The sequence below is a fragment of the Armigeres subalbatus genome, chromosome 2 (genome assembly GCF_024139115.2).
Source record: "Armigeres subalbatus isolate Guangzhou_Male chromosome 2, GZ_Asu_2, whole genome shotgun sequence".
Taxonomy (NCBI): Eukaryota; Metazoa; Arthropoda; class Insecta; order Diptera; family Culicidae; genus Armigeres; species Armigeres subalbatus.
The window spans coordinates 207,831,206-207,846,391 of NC_085140.1; the positions used below are offsets into that span (position 1 = coordinate 207,831,206).

The 15,186-nt window shown below is 40.8% G+C and overlaps 2 protein-coding genes across 2 annotated transcripts; one reads left to right on the plus strand and one right to left on the minus strand.

The window, feature by feature from the left end:
* Window positions 1-315: 315 nt before the first annotated feature.
* Window positions 316-1,594, minus strand: LOC134215815 (INO80 complex subunit B). The gene is made up of 2 exons (XM_062694926.1): window positions 1,360-1,594; window positions 316-1,296 (listed from the first exon to the last, which is right to left on the minus strand). Exons 1-2 carry the CDS (start codon window positions 1,394-1,396, stop codon window positions 320-322), a joined length of 1,014 nt encoding a protein of 337 aa, XP_062550910.1. The 5' UTR covers window positions 1,397-1,594; the 3' UTR covers window positions 316-319.
* Window positions 1,595-1,749: 155 nt separating this feature from the next.
* LOC134211550 (uncharacterized) lies at window positions 1,750-15,186 on the plus strand. The gene is made up of 8 exons (XM_062688516.1): window positions 1,750-1,883; window positions 1,961-2,474; window positions 2,726-3,304; window positions 12,342-13,133; window positions 13,308-13,813; window positions 14,012-14,647; window positions 14,712-14,860; window positions 14,916-15,186. Exons 2-8 carry the CDS (start codon window positions 2,006-2,008, stop codon window positions 15,157-15,159), a joined length of 3,375 nt encoding a protein of 1,124 aa, XP_062544500.1. The 5' UTR covers window positions 1,750-1,883; window positions 1,961-2,005; the 3' UTR covers window positions 15,160-15,186.

The following is a 15,186-nucleotide window of genomic DNA, read 5'->3' on the forward strand; positions in this document are numbered from 1 at the left end:
TGATAGCATAAAACCGACAGTTGCTGTAGAGATAATGAAAAATTATGGGATAAAAAGTTAGCAACAAAATTGTATTCTTTTTTGTTGCTGACAAAAATTTTCGGATCTTTGTCTTTATTATCTCCGACAAAAACAAAGCTTTGTCGGTGGTTCTCTTTTGTCGCTTGTTTCGCATGCGCATTCAAGAAAAAATGATTCCCTGGCACCTGACACCTATAACATGTAAGCAGAAATTCTACTGATCTACTCCAATGCAGTAATAACTAGGTACTACAAAAGATCTTTTATTGAGAAGAATTATCAAAATCATTCAGCTATTTTAGCATATAATTTGTTTTATTGAATCCACATTCATTTTGTAGCAACGATAGCTACAAAGCGGTATATTTGTTTTTGAACAGTTATACCGTTTTATGTTGTTACAGTTGGGCATGCCACAAATGATTGGTTTCGGTGGATCAACATGCTTTTGCGGTTGAAGCGGAAACTCGACATTAAGTGGTAGCGATATCGTCGCACCTTCAACTGTATTGACGTAGGTTATCATGGGCAGTTGAGCTTTGACGGGTCGATTCTTGATAGCCTTCACTGATTTAGAATCCTGCTTCTTAAGCAACCTCTCCATGGTTTTCTTTTTGTCCTTCTCTCGCTTTTCGTCTGCCATTTGTTTTCGCTTCTGAGATTTCAGCTGTGCTTTTTGGATCGCTTCAGCGGTCATTACTTTCTCTTTATACCCAGTGGGAAGCGCCATCAACATCTCGCTAGCCAAATTACTAGTATCTTTGTCGGTATTTCGTTCGTACATTGCCCTCTGCCGGGCCGTCATCAGTTTGGGGTCTTTGGGTTTTATCTTTTTTAGCTCGTCGTCCACTTCTTCCAGTTTGCCGGATTCAATTGCATCAAGCCATCGCTCTTCCTCGCTTGAAGTGCCACTATCTCTGCCTTTACCTTTCTTTTTCTTGGACGATTTGGACGCCGAGGATCCTTTACCCTGTGGAGTGGTTTTCGGTGCTGGTCCGGGAGAAGGCATAATGGACGTGTTTGAGGCTGCTGCTGCTGACATGGTCATTGACGTTGAAGCTTCAGGTTCAGTTTCGGCTTCGACTTCTGTGATTATTTCCGGTTCCAGATCTGCTTCCATGTATTCGATCTCTTCCATTACCTCCACGGTTTGTTCGACTTCTTCCGGAACAAACGAATCGTACGCAGGAGGCTCAGACGTTTCCATTTGATATTTACTCTTCTTGTGTTTCTTATGTTTTTTGTGCTTTTTGTGGGAAAATCCATGGAACTCATCTGGAAGTTCAAATACAAATATACATACATTTTTCAAAATAATCTAAATCTCGTCAAACATACCTTCTCGGTCCGTGTAAATATCTTTTTTCTTTCCCATTTTTACTTGAACTAAAGGATATAAAACACACAATTACAATTTCGTGTTATTATAACAAACAAACTACAAAATATGCTAAGTAAACTGAGTTTCAGCTAGGATAGAACTAAACAGCCGCGGAGTGAAAAATTGCCAGTTTCCTATCTTGGCTGCTTCAAGATCAAGACAAAAATTTTAATATGCAAACTTGGCTGTGACTGTCATATTGATTTAAAGGTAAATAAACATTGAATTTTAAACAAAAAAACAATAGGCCTTTCATGTGACAATGGCCACAGTTTATCTGCAAAATCAGCTGTTTTACCGTGAAAAGGCTTAACTTTTAATTTTCCGTGTGCAGCGTGTGCTGCGGGGGTCTGATGTTTGATGTTTGTTTTTTGTTGAAGTTGCTTTTGTCTCAAAAATGTTTCGAGTTTTTTTTGTCCATATTTTCGTTTGATTCATCTCAAAAGTTTCAAAAATTATCGGTCAATTTCTAATCACAAAGGTAATGAACAATAAAAATTGATATCTTTTAGTTTGTCTTAGTATATTTGTTAAGTATATTAATAAAATTTCTTACAGACAGGAACAATATCCCTTTCCATTGGATGAGGCGAATTCTGCAAGATGGGCAGAGGTAAAAAGTTTACGATCTTCCAAGATGTTCAAATATGCCTGTCCTGGCTTCACGCGAAGCATCAGGAAATGCTTGGAGATCATGCGACCGATGAAATTCGGTCATCGCCATTTAATGTGTGGGACACGGTTTACGAGCATGCCGTTTACAACGATGCAGGATTCGAAGAGCGAACTGTTTACGGCCTGCGAACCAGATTTTTAGTGATACAACGGGCGGTTCTTAAATTTTCTGAAAGCGTTTCAGCGGCTAAGACGGATAAAGTTGAAGCCTCGAAAGTTATAGCTTGTGCAATGAAGCACTATCGGGAAGCCTGCAACGAGGACTTCAAGTTTCTGCGCTGCTACGTGATTTTGAGGAAGCACTCCAAATTCAGCAACCTGGTGGAAATCGAGTCAAGCGTAGGGGATGCTTCGAATGAAACAATGCCAGATCTGTTTGATGACACAGACGTTGAAGGTAAAGTTCGCACACTAACTAAACATGTTCAAACAGAACAGCTTTGCCTAAGCATTAAATGTGAAAGATTCACATAATTATTTTTAATTATCTACAAACTATTAGAACAAACAGTGATAAAGTGCTGTAATCAGACTTCGATAGCAAATCAAAAAATTAACAGCTAACTGTAATTGTGTAATTACATAATGATACGTAATTAAAATTTAATTTATTTAGCATTGACAAATTATTTCTCATTTTCATTTTAGGTGCTTATAAAAGTAACCAGAGACAGCGCAATAGAGGCAAAAACTTCACATCTGAGCACGATAAACAAATTTGTCTTTCCTGGGTCCATGCGAAACATGAGGCGGAATCCAGCATCAATGCATACCGACTGGCTCATTTTAGTTTTTGGGACGCACTGCACAAGGATGCCGTTTCTAAAAATCCTGATTTAGAAGTTCGGACGGTGAATGGTCTGCGTTTGCGATGTGGGCAGATTCGTTGCAAAGTTCGAGCATTTTCGACATATTACAATAGCGCCATTCAGCAAGAAAATGATCACGATAAAGCTATCACATATGCTATGCAACAGTACCAACAAAATCGCAAGGAAGACTTCAAGCACTTGGAGTGTTTCGAAATTCTGTTCGACTACTTAGACACCCATAGTACGTCACAAGTATATTCGAATACAGTGAATGTTTTTCCGACAGAAGCAGAAGATACAAAGCTAAGTGGTGACGAGCAAGAATCTTGGAATATGTTTGAAGCTAGTCCTAAGCTCGAGTCGTATTTATCAGAGGCTTCACAGGCAGAGCCGGAGGAAGTACACAGCGAAGAAGGTGAGTTAATGTTTCGTTGATGATTACCCCTAATAAACCCTAATCTATAATATAACGCAATAAGTTCACATAAAAATGGGTTGGTGAGCTTCTATATAACACCCACCGTCACACTACCAAATTTGAGTGGAGAGGGAGAAGCGTCTGACAAAAGGGTGGTTCCCTTTGCTAGACAAAGTGGCCTTAACAGGTCGCCCTACCGACCGCCAGGGGCAGGCGATACAGAAGAGCGTGGCAGGTCGGAGGAGCCGCCTATCGAGATCAAGATAGGCGGAGCTACCCTGACCAGTCACAAGGAGAGTAAAGGCCAGAAAATTGAGGTGAATACAGACGTAACGGACGTAATCATGTCCTTTCTGAACAATGGCGAGAAGTACAGCAAGGACCTTGTTGTAGATGTAGCAGGCAAAGCAGGAGTGAATGGTGGTCGTCCCGGACTTCGGATATAGCGATGCAGCTGGACTCAACGTTAGGATGAGAATGCGACAAGACTTGTTTATTTTCAGAACTTATCCTATTTAACTGATTACAAATGGTTTGCTGTTTACCTTCAGTGACCCAGAACAAGGCAGACAAGAGTAAGCAAAAATGTGCATCAACATTTGTCGCGCAGTTGTGTTGTTGCTTATGCGCAGGCATCAGTGTCGTAGCCAAGCAAATCCATCTTCCGATTTGCCTTTTACCAACGAAAACAAGCGCGGAACACCGAAGGATAATTCGCATGTTCACGCCTCAAATACATAACACTGAATGATCGTTTATTTTCACCGTTCGAATCATCTAGAATTCCTGTCAGCCTACTGAGATTGAATTTCAAATTTCTTCTCATTAGCTTCTTAGTATGCTGGCATTTCAAATGCCAACTACGATTGAATTTCAAATTCGTTATCATTTTTTCTATTAATGTCATTTTTAAATATTTTAGTTTATTCCATTATTTTTATCATGAAATAAGAAATACGTTCCACATTATCCATCAATGTGACCAACAAATGCAAATGCATTTTTCAGACTCACTTTATTCCCCACAATATTCACCGTCTCTACTCTTTCTTTTTTTTCGATTAGGAATTTTGTTTAGAGCTGTTAGGGTATCCAATCCAAATCCAATCCAAATCCAATCCAAATCCAATCCAAATCCAATCCAAATCCAATCCAAATCTAATCCAAATCAAATCCAAATCCAATCCAAATCCAATCCAAATCCAATCCAAATCCAATCCAAATCCAATCCAAATCCAATCCAAATCCAATCCAAATCCAATCCAAATCCAATCCAAATCCAATCCAAATCCAATCCAAATCCAATCCAATCCAAAACCAATGAAATCCAAATCCAATGAAATCCAAATCCAATCCAAATCCAATGAAATCCAAATCCAATCCAAATCTAATTTAAATCCAATCCAATCCAAATCCAAAACAAATCCAATCAAAATCCAAATCCAATCCAATACACATTCAATCCAAATCCAATCTAAATCCAATCCAATCCAAATCCAATCAAAATCCAATCCAAATCCAATCCAAATCCAATCCAAATTCAATCCAAATACAATCCAAATCCAATCCAAATCCAATCTAAATACAATCCAAATCCAATCGAAATTAAATCTAACTCAATATATATCCAATCCAAATCCGATGTAATTTTTTTTCATGACTTTTCTTAATTTTTTTTTTTTGCCATGTTATTTTTTCGCGTTCTCTCTCTCTTTCTATATGCCTCTAGCATATCATGGCTTATCTTTTTTTTTGCCGTTCTCTTTTCCAACTTAGGCTTACCATTATTTTTTTTGCCTTTTATATAGACTGCCGTCATACGCATATATGTCCCATGTTTGCTGGGATTTCCTATGTACATGGGACATTTATGCGTAGAACGGCAGTAGAATGGCTTACCATTATTTTTTGCCGTTTTTTTAGACTGAGGCTTACCACTATTTTTTGCCATATCTCGTTTGGGGTTTACCTTTTTTTTTACCCTTCACCAATCATAGCTTATCATTTTTTTTTTTTGCTATATTTTTCACGTCGGAGGCTTATCATATTTTTTTTTGCCTCATTCAGCTTTTCTTCTACTGCTGACCTTTCTTACCTTGTAGGGAGCAACGACTACGTCATTGTCGTAGCCAAGTAAATCCATCTTCCGATTTGCCTTTTACCAACGAAAACAAGCGCGGAACACCGAAGGATATTTCGCATGTTCACGCCTCAAATACGTAACACTGAATGATCGTTTATTTTCACCGTTCGAATCATGTAGAACTCCTGTCAGCCTACTGAGATTGAATTTCAAATTTCTTCTCATTAGCTTCTTGGTATGCTGGCATTTCAAATGCCAACTACGATTGAATTTCAAATTCGTTATCATTTTTTCTATTAATGTCATTTTTAAATATTTTAGTTTATTCCATTATTTTTATCATGAAATAAGAAATACGTTCCACATTATCCATCAATGTGACCAACAAATGCAAATGCATTTTTCAGACTCACTTTATTCCCTTAATAGAACAAAACCTGCCAAAGCCGTCATTACCCCTATGTGTTTGGATAGAAAGGTTTAAAATGTGCTAACATCGCAAGGATGAATCTTTATTAGGGGTTGTTTTATGACTGTCTAGTTTCGCTAAAGGTGGTAAGGATTTGCTAGGAAACATGCTACAAGTGGAAATCCTCGCTGCAGGCAAGTAAGGAGGCGGAACGAAAGATCCGCCAACTTACCGAGAAAAAAGAGTTGGCAGTGAGCCAAGTGGTGGAAGCCAGGAAGGAAGCTGAGTCGAAGATTCGAGTCCTTACGGAAGAAAAGCAACTGGCAGAAAGCCAGACTGCAGAACTCCGCAGACGCATGGCTGTTACTGGAGCAACTCCAAAGCTTAATAAGGACAGTATGGCAACCGACCTGAAGGGAGCTAGCCCCAAGCCGGTATTGCACGAGAAAAAGGCTGACTCAGATCCGTCGGGAGAAGGTTGAGCAGGTTGCCGACCCTAAGGAACGATGGAAACCAGTTCCTCCTTCTACGAGGACTACCGAAGTTCGCCGGGAGGAAAGCCCGCCCTGGAGGGAAGTTGTGCATCCCAAAAAGGCGAAGAAGGAGCGAAAAACGGTAGAGGAGGGAAAGGCGCCATTGGCCAAGAAGGGGAATGCCCGTAGAGGAAAGGGCACAACTTCCAATGATCATGGCAGGAAGGAAAGAGGCGAACCAATTATCGTCAAGGCTGATGGTAAGAGCTATGCTGTACTGCTGTCCCGTTACGCTGGGATATGGATACTCTGAAGTAGTGCGTAACGGTGTAAATCCGGTCATATCGCCAGGCTCGGTACAACATTGAAGCTGACAATGTGACGTCCCTAACCCCGAATCCCAAGGTGTTAGGCGACCCGTGCCGAGGGGATGAATGGCCTGGGGGCGAAACAATTAGCCAGGCAGTTAAGCCTGTAATGCTGGGTAGACACTTTTTCGTGGTGCATTACGGAGTAAGATTTACCACACTGTGCTCTAGTTCTTACTTCTCTTGTTTCTTGAGTGATGGTCGGAAGAGTATGGAACGACTATAATTTGCTTTTAGATGACCCATCTTTTCCTCTCTGGATGGAGTCAATGGAGTAAATTATAAAACGTAACTCAATCTTAGACTGGTTTCGAAGCCGACGACATGAATCTTCAAGCTCCAGAGCGCTGATTAATTAGGAAAGAAGCGGATACAAATTTGGTGGATCTGCTGAACCCTCTGACTGATTAGAGCTCTGTGTAAAGGTGAGATTCAGAAATGCTCAAACGCAATGAAATCAGATCTCTGTACAAAAACGAATTCGGATATCTTAATCTAAAGAGGCCTGACATTAGGCTTGAAAAATATATGAGTAAAAAACGACTACTCTATTTCTTCTCAATAGAAATGGAGTAGAAAGACATGCACTAAACAAATGACACGGGTATACTACAAAAGTTCAATGAAATGGACACAGTGGTTCATCCCGAACAAAAAAAAGAGCTATGCTGGCATTCTGAAGGCTTTGAGGAGCGATAAAAAGCTCACTGGCCTAGGATGATGTCAACTGCATCCGCAGAACGTAGAAGGGCGAGATGATCCTCGTCCTGAAGCGGAATGTTGCGCGGAAGAATTCCACGTATAAAAAGTTGGCAGAAGAGTAGCTGGGTGATGCGGTTCAGGTGAGAGCCCTATGCCCAGTAGAGGTAATCCAATGCCGAGGCCTGGACGAAATTACCGAAGCCGAAATTACCGATGTCCTAACACGAGCATGTGACGTAACAATGCCCTGGAGTACTATACCTACCGACAACCGCAAACTAGTGCACTGGTGGACGAGCACGATAGCTGATCTTCGCAGAACCTGTCTTAGAACTAAAAGTAGGTTTCGACGTGCTAGAACCGAAGCGGACAGGCTAGAAAGACGCCGGGTGTTTCAAACAGCGAGCAGAGCTCTGAACTACGAAATCAAATGTAGTAAGAGAGCCTGCTTTGAAGAGCTGTGTAGGATGGCAAATAAAACTCCATGGGGGAATCCATACCGAATAGTGATCCCTAGGACCAACAGCAAACCTCCTGAGAAATTCCAGGAAATGTTAGCCAGAATCGTTGAAGGTTTGTTTCCGAAGCATGACTCATCGGACTGGCCCGCCACACCCTACGCGTCAGTGAACGTGGTACCGCTAGTGACTAACGAAGAGCTTATCGCCGTTGCAAGAAAACTTGAGCTAATTAAGGCACCTGGGCCGGATTGTATTCCTAATCTGGTACTAAAGCACGCGATTCTTGCCGCACCAGATATGTAGAGCATAAACATATGTTCAGGAGCTGCCTCTAACGTTGACTGGACGAAGGAAACTTCCCAGATCGTTGGAATCAGCAGAAGTTGGTGCTATTGCCTAAGCCTGGAAAATCCCCGGGAGAGCCAATTACTCGACACAACTGGTAAGTTGTTAGAGAGGGTGATCCTGAATAGATTGACGGACTATACGGAGTGTGCTGGTGGCTTATCAAGTAACCAGTATGGGTTCCGTAGCGGCCGTTCTACCATGGAAGCAATTCGGTTGGTAATGGAAACGGCTCAGATAGCGCGTGGTTTGAATAGGAGAGGTATTAGGTACTATGCATTGATTACACTAGATGTAAAGAATGCATTTAATAACGCTAGCTGGGCAGCTATGGCAGTTCCTGCATAGGTTCGGGTTCGCAGATTCTGCGGAGTGCCCGGAATGTGTAGGTGAAGTAGAATCGGCAGAGCATATAATGTTTGCATGCCCGCGACTCGATGTTGAACGCAATGCCATACTACTTGTCAGCGGCATGGATCCAACCCCGGACAACCTCGTTGAGAGGATGTATCGGGAAGAGGTTATATGGAATGCGGTGAACACATGTCGAAACTACAGTGATGGTGGCGTCTTGAACAAAACCAGCAGCTGCAGTAGAGACATCTGTGATGCAGTGAGATATAGAGGTCATTGCAGTTCACGCGTGGCGTTTGTTGTGGGGTGCTCGTCTCCTACGCTAGTTTCTGAAATAGATCGAAAGGTTACTATCATAGCTCATTCAGTCCAGTGCGCAAATGGCTCAAAGTTTGTATGGAAAAAGTGATCCAAATATATGGGGAAACGCAACCGTTTCTGTTTTTTGCTTCTAGGTGGCGCTGTAGTCGACGGATTCCTGTTGTGGACAAAATGTAGAACCTTTTTGCCTTTCTCGTATACTAAGTATACGGTAAAGGCTATATGATCGCTCCAAAAACAAACTTTTTATAGAAGGCCCGGAGACCCATAGTGTTATATACCAATCGACTCAGTTCGACGAATTGAGGTGATGTCTGTGTGTGTGTGTGTGTGTGTGTGTGTGTATGTGTGTGTGTGCGCAAAACTACTCAAAAAATGTCACTCATTTTTCGGGCACTTATCCTCAACCGATTTGCTCGCATCAAGTTGCATTCGACGTGGAATCCTGTCCCATTGTTTCCTATTTGAAATTGGCCAGATCGGACTATGGGATCGAAAGTTATGGCCAAAATACAAATTCATACGAAAAAATCGCGTAAAAAATGTCACTCATTTTTTGGACACTTATCCTTAACCGATTTGCTCGCAACAAGTTGCATTCGACGCAGAATCCTGTCCCATTATTTTCTATTTGAAATTGGCCAGATCGAACTATGGGATCGAAAGTTATGGTCAAAATACAAATTCATACGTAAAAATCGCGTAAAAAATGTCACTCATTTTTCGGGCACTTACCCTCAACCGATTTACTTCCAACAAGTTGCATTCGACGTGGAATCCTGTCCCATTGTTTCCTATTTGAAATTGGCCAGATCGGACTATGGGATCAAAAGTTATGGCCAAAATACAAATTCATACGAAAAAATCGCGTAAAAAATGTCACTCATTTTTCGGGCACTTACCCTCAACCGATTTACCACAGACAAACAGACATAACACTTGTAAAACTTCCATCGTTCACTGATTTACTGGTTAATTTAAATAATCATTAGTTGGCCAATCGATCACTCGTGGCGCGCGCATCGGATTTGCTCGAGTTTGACGTTTGCTCACTACCGCCATCTGGTTCGTGATTTGCCCAACTAACTGAAATCAACAGATGTCGTTAGTGTTTTCACGACGATGATTTTGACGAGTAAGTGTTCAATGTGTTATGTCTGTTTGTCTGTGGATTTACTTCCAACAAGTTGCATTCGACGTGGAATCCTGTCCCATTGTTTTCTATTTGAAATTGGCCAGATCGAACTATGGGATCAGAAGTTATGGCCAAAATACAAATTCATACGAAAAAATCGCGTAAAAAATGTCACTCATTTTTCGGGCCTTTATCCTTAACCGATTTGCTCACAACAAGTTGCATTCGACGTAGAATCCTGTCCCGTTGTTTCCTATTGAAAATTGGCCATATCTGACTATGGGATCGAAAATTTTACTATTTTTGCCTTTCTCGTATACAAAGTATACGTAAAGGCTATATGTTCGCTCCAAAAACGAACTTTTTATAGGAGTCCCGGAGACCCATAGTGTTATATACCGATCGACTCAGCTCGACGAATTGAAGTGATGTCTGTGTGTATGTATGTGTGTGTGTATGTGTGTGCGCAAAATAATCTCACTCATTTTTCAGGCACTTATCATTAACCGATTTGCTCGCAACAAGTTGCATTCGACGCGGAATCTTGTCCCATTGTTTCGTATTGAAAATTGGCCAAATCGGACTATGGGCTTCGGAGTTATGGCCAAAATATATTTTTTTACAACGAAAATTCTCACTCACTTTTAAGACACTTACTCTTAGCTGATTTACTTGCAACAAGTTTCATTCAACGCAGAATCATGTCCCATTGTTTCGTATTGAAAATTGGACAGATCGGACTATGGGTTTCGAAGTTATGGCTAAAATCCACTTTTTCACATGAGAAACACGTACAAAATTCTCACTCATTTTTTAGGCACTTATGCTTAACCGATTTGCTCGCAACAAGTTGCATTCGACGCGAAATCTTGTCCCATTGTTTCGTATTGAAAATTGGCCGGGACTATGGGATTCGGAATTATGGCCAAAATATATTTATGTATGAGAAAAATTCTCACTCACGTTTTAGGCACTTACTCTTAGCTGATTTACTCGCAACAAGTTTCATTCGACGTAGAATCTTGCCCAATTGTTTCGAATTGAAAATTGGCCCAATCGGACTATGGGCTTCGAAGTTATGGCTAAAATTATGTTTTTTACGTAAGACACACGTACAAAATTCTCACTCATTTATCAGGCACTTATCTTTAACGGATTTTCTCGCAACAAGTTGCATTCGACGCGGAATCTTGTCCCATTGTTTCGTATTTAAAATTGGCGGAATCGGACTATGGAGTGCCATTTTTCAATAAACAAAATTGAATGTATTTTACATTAGTTTTCAATAATATATGCAAGTTATAAATAGATTATGAAATGAAATTCCATTGTTTATTGTATTCTATTGTTATGTGATGTGGACACATAAAATAGGGGATTGTAAGATTTTATCTACATAAATCATTTCTTCCTTTTCATGTGTTGTCCTTTGATGAAGAAGATTGAATACAGTGTTGGCAGAGTCATATTTTCTATCAGCGTTTCTCTTATTCAGGCCTCTAGATCGGACTATAGGCTCAGAAGTTATGGTCAAAATACTTTTTTTCACCAAAAGTGCGTAGAAATTACTCACTCGAAAGAAACGAGAAAGGCACCATCACCGCTAGGTGGATTAATCTGGGTTTTTTTATATAAGGAATCGGCTGGTGAAGACCGGATGTAAATCCCTTTGAAATTGGCCAAGTTATAAGCATTCAAAGTCGAGGGTGTCGAGCGTGTCCCCAGGGGTGTTTAAAATGAGAGCAACGTACCACCGACCATTGCGGCGGCGATGCAGGCGTATTCGGTGCCGTGCGAAAATAAATGCATGATTATCACGCAATCTCGCGAATTTTTATCCGATTGGTAAATACTTTCCGTGCTCTGTACAGTAGTGTAGCTAGAGAGGGAGGGGGTGGTCGCCCTTGAGGTCGATGTTTCGTTATAACGTCGAGTGCGTTAGCATAGGCGTGAGCGTCCAATAGTCCTCCCCTGATGTATTGCTAAATTGCGGGCCAGAGGATACGGACTGGCGAAAGGGTTTTGGTTTTAGTGGGTCGGGTGATCCCATCCTCACTCTACCTGAGTAACCCTCCTGAGATGTCTGTTTGCAGATTCCCGTTTACCCTTGCTAAAAAAACACGAGCATATAAAAGCTTTTAATTAATAACTGAGGAAAATGCTAAAATACTATGCTGAAAACCCGGCCAAGTTCTAGTTAAAATGTATAGCCATTGAAGGAGAAGAAAATGTCACCGCCTCGAACCATAGAAAAATCACGGATCAGTGAACCAAACAAAATTGTTTCCAAATTATCCTCATCCCCTCAACACCCATATATTATAGTGTTACGTCGCACAACAATATTCGATTGATGATCTTTTTATGCTTTTCCATTCGATAGATGAAATTCCTGCCATGATCCAGGAGACATCCGACAGCGAACAGCGACCCCCGTTGAGTCAGAGTGGACGAGGAAAAAACTTCACCACTTATCACGATAAGCTTCTTTGTCAGTCATGGATCAAAGCGAGAGAAACTGAATCAACATCTGGCGCAAACTCATCAAATATGTGGAAGAATGTTTACGCTCACGCCATTTCTTTGGATCGAAATTTCAAAGTCAGAACGTTGGATGGCCTACGACAAAGATTGGGAAATATTAAGCGATCCGTACGAAGGTTTTCCGAATGCTATAAAATGTTCGCACCGGAAGATAAAGGCGAACCAGACCATGGCGTCATTCAACGGGCGCTAAAGTTGTACAAAGATAATCACGGCGACTCATTCAAATTCAAGGAATGTTGGTTAATTTTGAGGCAATGTCCAGAATTTTGTGAAAATAAGGAACTGTCCACTCCAAAACTAGAAGTTTATAAGCCATCTCAAAGTGAAGAGCACATTTCCAATCAAGAACCCCAAAGAGTAAATGTGAGGCAAGACGAGATACAATCTCTGCTGAAGGCAAGTATTGATGTTGGCATAGCAGAGGCTCGGTCTCGCGGAGAACGTATAGAACCTATGATCTACGATGTGCAGCAGCAAATGGCCGCTTATGGCGTTTTCAAGGAAAGGAAGCTATATATGATTAAAAAGATGTACGATAGAACGGAGCGTGAGTACAAAAATAATCGACTGAGGCCGTATCCACCGGAAGCAAGAATTCTATGGGGTACTCGAAGTAACAGCGAAGAAGGTGAGTAAAGCTGTTTGATTCAGATCAGGGTTTACTGATTTCGCTCTCAGTTCATAATAGTATAGAATAGAATCGGAAAAAGACAAGCTATGATATTACATCTCGTTCTCGTTAATTTTCCGTTGGAAAAAAAATTTGGTGCTTTTTTGAATCTCTATTTTTATTTTGTTTCAGAGAAAGCAAACGATGAGCAATGGGATCTTTTAATTCAGCACGTACTGGACACTAAAAAGGGCACATCTTTCTTATCTGGAGCAGAAATCCGAGAACTAATCAAGCAAGCGATTGACCGTAGAGTAGAATATGTTCCACCGGTCGAGAGGAAGATAATTTTCAATCGCATTCTACGGGATATGCATTCGAACAAACTGTGTTGCCGGAAGACGGCGGACCAGTTACTTCAGGATTATCTGAGAATGAAAAAACATTTTCAAGAAGGTTCACGAAAACATTTACCTCCCGAGGCAGCGCTGCTTTGGGAGTTCGATGGGAACGACGATGAGTTAACGGCTACGGAACCAATCGAACAAATTGATTTCCCAGAGTGTGAGTTAAAGTTAGAGATGGACCTATGTCGCATTTGCCAAGCAGAGCAGCCCGATCAAACCAAAGACTTGTTCTTCGATGAGTATAATGGGAAGACGTATGCAGCTATCATATATGATACAATTAAAGTGGAGGTAAGACAACGCAGTTATTTAGCGTCTGAAACCTCGTAATCTGAACAAGCTATAAGTTGTTTAGGCTACGAGCTTTGTTACTTGGCAAGGCATATCTTGATATAAAAAGTTATATATACATTATTCCTATTAAAAAATCCTTCATCACTTTGGAACTTGTCAATAAAAGCAGTTTCATCTAATAAATACTGTTTTCAGATGATAAATGATGGCAAACAAACAAATTTGATTTGTGACAGCTGTTCCACTTACATAGAAAGCCTCGCATCATTTGTTCAACAGTGCCGAAATAGCTGCATCAATCAGGAAATTGAAGAAAGCAATACGATGACTAAAATCGCCAAACTGGAATTTGAGATTCCGGACACCACTATCGAATTCTTGAATGATGAAGTTTCTAATCTGCCTGAGAACGATTGCAATGGATTCGACGATAATTCGGTTACTAATGAAGACACTATGGATGTGGCCGATGAAGTGTGTGTTGAAGAACCCGCTCAGGCTAAAATCGATATAGCCAATGATCAAACGAAGCCCACTGTGGAGGTAGAAACTCGTAAGAAGTTAAATTATCGTAAATACGTGGAAAGTCGATCGCGAAAACTATGGCGAAACAAACCACAGTGTCACTTGTGTGGTATTCGGGTATTGGATTTACCGAGTCACATTGAAAGTCATTCTGGAAAAGGATTCCAATGCCAAGTTTGCGATAGAGTTTGTCCCAATCGACGGCAGCTACGAGTCCACATGAATCGTCATACCAAGAAGTACAAGTTTCCCTGTCGTTATTGTGATAAAATGTTCTTCGTTTGGTCTTCACGGGCATGCCACGAGGTATGATTGCTCAGCTCCAAAATAGCCAATTACCTTTTAGGATATCGTTTTCTTAATGTTTCAGAAAAATCATCACGAGAATCAATCGAACAAATGCGACGTGTGTGGCGTTGAGTACAGAAATAGAAGCTACCTTTTGCAGCACCATAAGTTTGTACATCTTGGAATCCGTAATTTGAAGTGTTCCAAGTGTGATTTCAGTACATCAATCAAGTAGGTCTCCAAAACATGTTACCAGCAATGTCGTTGAATAATTTCTTCTTTACAGGACTCGATTGCTTAATCATTTCCGCAGCTTGCATACTAGCGAACGTCCATACAAATGTTCGGTGTGCGATTTCCTCTCAAATAGTAATACTGGTTACTATATTCACTTTAAAAGACACAAAAAATCTGGCGAGGCAACCAGCTATACGATCAAATGCGCTTACTGTGAAGAACTATTCACAAAGGACGCCTCACTGGAAGTTCACATAGTTAAGAAACATCCCGATCGAGCAGTAGTGATTTGAAGTTGATAAATTGTTATTTTTACTGAA